This window comes from Crocodylus porosus, unplaced genomic scaffold (genome assembly GCF_001723895.1).
Source record: "Crocodylus porosus isolate Cpor-Errol unplaced genomic scaffold, CroPor_comp1, whole genome shotgun sequence".
In the NCBI taxonomy this organism is placed as follows: domain Eukaryota; kingdom Metazoa; phylum Chordata; order Crocodylia; family Crocodylidae; genus Crocodylus; species Crocodylus porosus.
Window position 1 is genome coordinate 29,849,324 of NW_017728931.1, and position 4,026 is coordinate 29,853,349.

The window sequence follows — 4,026 nt, forward strand, 5'->3', positions numbered from 1 at the left end:
GAGGGATGTGGACAACATGGAGAGGGTCCAGAGGAGGGCCACTTGCATGATTGGGGGCAGCAGGGCACACCTCTATGAGGAGAGGCTACGGGACCTGAACCTGTTCAGCCTCCACAGGAGAAGGCTGAGGGGGGATCTAGTGGCCTGTTACAAACTAGTCAGAGGGGACCAGCAGGCACTGGGGAAGTCTCTGTTCCCCTGTGCACTACCAGGAGTGACCAGGAATAATGGTCACAAGCTGGCAGAAGGTAGATTTAGGCTGGATATCAGGAGGCGCTACTTCACTGTCAAGGCAGCTAGGATCTGGAACCAACTTTGAAGAGAATTGGTGCTGGCTTCTACCCTGTAGGTCTTTAAGAGGAGGCTAGATAGACACCTTGCTGGGGTCGTTTGACCCCAGTACTCCTTCCTGCCATGGCAGTTGGTCGGACTCGATGATCTGCTCAGGCTCCTTTCCTACCCTAGAAAATATGAAAGTTTTGGCTCACTGTGTTTTAGATGAAAGGGCCAGTGGCAGAGGTTAGGTCCAGATGTAGTTTTATATGGCAACTTGACCTGGGAGCATAGTTCAGTCTCATGTCTGTTATTTTGTCTCTGCACAGCAATTTGAAGATATGCTATAAGTGTTAAGTAGTTGACTAATTACCTGTTACTAGAAACTGACTGAATCTGTTATAGAGAATGAAATACACTTTCTATTATCCTGAAAAATAGTTAACCTTCTCAGCCAAGAAGGCAGGGCTGGTATATTCAGCTCAAGGTCAGCAGAAGAGTTCCAATTACGTCTTTACTTTGACACAGAAGCATAGCTGAAAGCAGACAGTCAATGAACCAAATCTTGGTATTATGCTGCACACATCAAAGTGCTGAATTAATCAGCAGGCTTTCCTTCTATTTATTATTATTCTCTGATTTCCTTAATTTTCACTTACCTGAAAGTCAGAAGCCCGAGTGCCTCCAAAGGGTTAGAAAATCTCCAATCCCTTAACACTGCATACATTTCTGAGATGGCCTTTCGATCCCAGCTGGGTGCACTGCCCAAGACCAAAGGAAGGGAGCAATTTTCATTATTACAATAGGAACGATAAAACCATAAGAATCTTCTCTTTTGCTCTGAGAGTCTGGAAAAGAAGATTAGAAATTCAGTTTGAAATTAAAACCACCTGGAGCTTTGTGTTGAAGCAAACTTCATTGTATAGGGGGAGCAACTCATCTAGTTCATGGCTTTCTAGCTAAATACCTGTTCTCCTTAGGGTGGGATATCTTTTTCTGCACACCAGCTCTTATAAAGAAGTGATATATATCTATATCTATATCTATATCTATATCTATATACATACACACTGGATGTGTCAGCCTTGCATCATACAAAAATGAACTGCCAAAAAGATGCAAATATAGTTATTTTATTTTTCAATCTCTCATTTTTTCTTTTTCCACATTCTCTTAAGTGTGTACAATTTTGGCTAAATGAATAACTAGCAAATCCAGCTGCTCTAACCACCTCTATAGCTAGTCAACTCTCACTCTAACAATCCTTGTTATTGATTAACTCAGGTGATAGCATGCATGTAAATCTATGATAGAAGCGTTTAAAAAAGTGTGTTCACAGTGTAGCTTAATACCTGCATGTGCAAGGAGAGACTGATTGTTCCCAGTCACAGAAACAGGGATAAGTGATTACTGTGGGCTGCCAAGCAGCTCTCTTTCAAATATTCTCCACAGGGCATACCTGTGGAACAACCACATACAATGCTCCAGGTATGATTTCATTACACCTTTATCTATGCTGCAGATTATCACTGACCCTCACATAGAATGTTCAAATGAGAATAAGGAAATCCTCTTTGAAATCCACAAATATTTTTGCAAGGGTGAGTCTGACTTGCTGCGTCTCTCTGTTCTTATGTGTAAAATGGGTGCAATGCCACCTTCTTCACAGGGCTATTGCAAGGTTGAATGACATTCATAAAATGCCTTTAGATCCTGTATTGATGCACAAATAAAAGAAGTCATGAAAAGATCCTCAGAATAATGCTTACTGAATACCCTGCAGCATATATCAGCAATACACTAAGCCTTTTCCTTGTGCTTAAAGCAAAGACTTCTTTAAATTTTAGGTTTCAGGATCTCACAAATCAAGAAAACTTCTATAATAACCAGAAAAAACAAATTTAATGTTTGACATGTTTAATGTTTGCAGGGGGAAAAATCAAGCCTTGACAACAGATACATTACAAATAAATTAAAATCATAATTCATAGGGCATCTGAAAGGGGTGTAGTTGTTTGGAAGAACAGATTCATAATTCACCTGTCTAGACCAATATCCTGTTTGTAACAGCAACCAGCCCCAGATGTTTCAGCGTCCCTTTACATGTTGCATTTATGCCACAATTTACATGTTACTCATGGCATAAACAGTAGGGGTGCTACATGTGCATACAATTTAAGGTGCCATAAAATGGCAAACCACCCATATAAATGTTCCACATATAATGTAGAACATTTTATAGCTAGTTTGTATGGTGCCTTAAATTGAATGTGTGGCATGCCCGTACACTGGGGCTCTCTGGGGCTTATGCCTCACAATCAGTTGATTGTCAGAATCAAACCTGGCCAGCCCAAGTCTCCAAACTGCATGCTGACTATATTGTTGCCACTGGCTGGGGGCAGCCACAGTCTCCACCTGGCTGGGAGCTGCCCCTAGATGGGTGCTGACAATCAGCTCAGTAACGAATACAAGGGTGAGCAATTATTTCAACTAGAGGGGCACTGAATGGGTTTAGGTGAGTATAGGTGTGGATCACCTGTACGTCCCCTCTCTTCCCCAGGACTCGCCTGCCACGCTTAAGAAGATGGTAAAAAGATTTAGATGTTAATTCCTGAGGGGAGAAGGTGAGAAACACAAGGCCACACAGGTGTTAGATTCACCAAGTGCCTATCTTTATTGAAGTGGATACAATGCAGCTGACCGTGCTAATTGCCTCATTAACGGGGAAGCAGCTACATCACCACTTAGTTGATTGCAGCTTCCCTGCTGCTCTGCTCCTAGCCATGGCTACCTCTCTGCTACTTCCACTGAGAGCCGGTTGACTCTGGGGATCCTTCTCTGGGGTCTGGTTCCCCAGCCTTCCCATGGTCTTGCCAGCTACCTGTCAACTCCTGTGCCCTGAGCGAACTTTTCCTGTAGTTCGTTTCCCAATCATGGCTGTCTCTCTGCCACTTTGTTCGAGAGCTGGTTGTTTCCTGAAGCTTGATCTCCAAAGGCCACATTCCCAACCTCCCTGGGATCCTGCCAGCTGACCACTACCCCCTGGGGTAAGTATCCGTCATCTCACCGGTCCAACATCCAACTTGCTGGCCTTCCCCGCAGCATCCTTCTTGCTCCATCAGCTTGGCAGCAACTGCTCTCCCACTTTTATGGGTGGCAGTGGCCATGATTACCCTAATCCTCGCCTGGTGTGACAAGCCTCCCACCACTGTGTTTTAGTTCTCTTAATCACCCGTGCCCTGGGTTTCCCCAGTAACAGGGGTTCTGCCCGAGCCCCTGTTACACACCTTCCCCCTTTTTGTTCAAAGAAACTTAAAGTTGCCATGTCTTCGTAATCCTCAGCACAGTCAGTCAGACACTTTGCCCTTTCACCAGTATCTGTCGTGTCTTCGGTGCGTGACAGAAAGTCAACATTCCTACTTTTCTTTCCCAACTGGTGCTTCACTGTAAAATAAAAGGATTGTAAAACAAGAGACCATCTTATTAGCCTAGCATTATCTAGCTTGGCTGTTTGTAGTCAGTGTAAGGGTGCATGGTCTGTGATTAATACAAACTTCCGGCCTAGTAAGTAATAACGAAAGAGTTCCACCCCAGACCAGATAGCTAGGCATTCTCTCTCAGTTGTGGAATATCAGGTTTCTGTGGGTGTCAGTTTTGTGCTGGCAAAGGCTATTGGTCTCTCTTCTCCCCCTCTTCTTGGAAGAGGATAACTTCTAATGCAGTGCCAGAGGCATCTGTTTGTAAAAAAAAAAA

General features: G+C 43.8%; 1 protein-coding gene across 1 annotated transcript in view; it reads right to left on the minus strand.

Annotated features, from left to right (window-relative positions):
- PIK3C2G (phosphatidylinositol-4-phosphate 3-kinase catalytic subunit type 2 gamma) overlaps nucleotides 1–4,026 on the minus strand; it is a 340,743-nt gene that overhangs the window by 221,363 nt on the left and 115,354 nt on the right. The window contains exon 16 of the mRNA XM_019543878.1: nucleotides 933–1,121. Coding sequence (XP_019399423.1) covers nucleotides 933–1,121 — 189 coding nt within the window. The remainder of the gene's footprint in view (nucleotides 1–932; nucleotides 1,122–4,026) is intronic.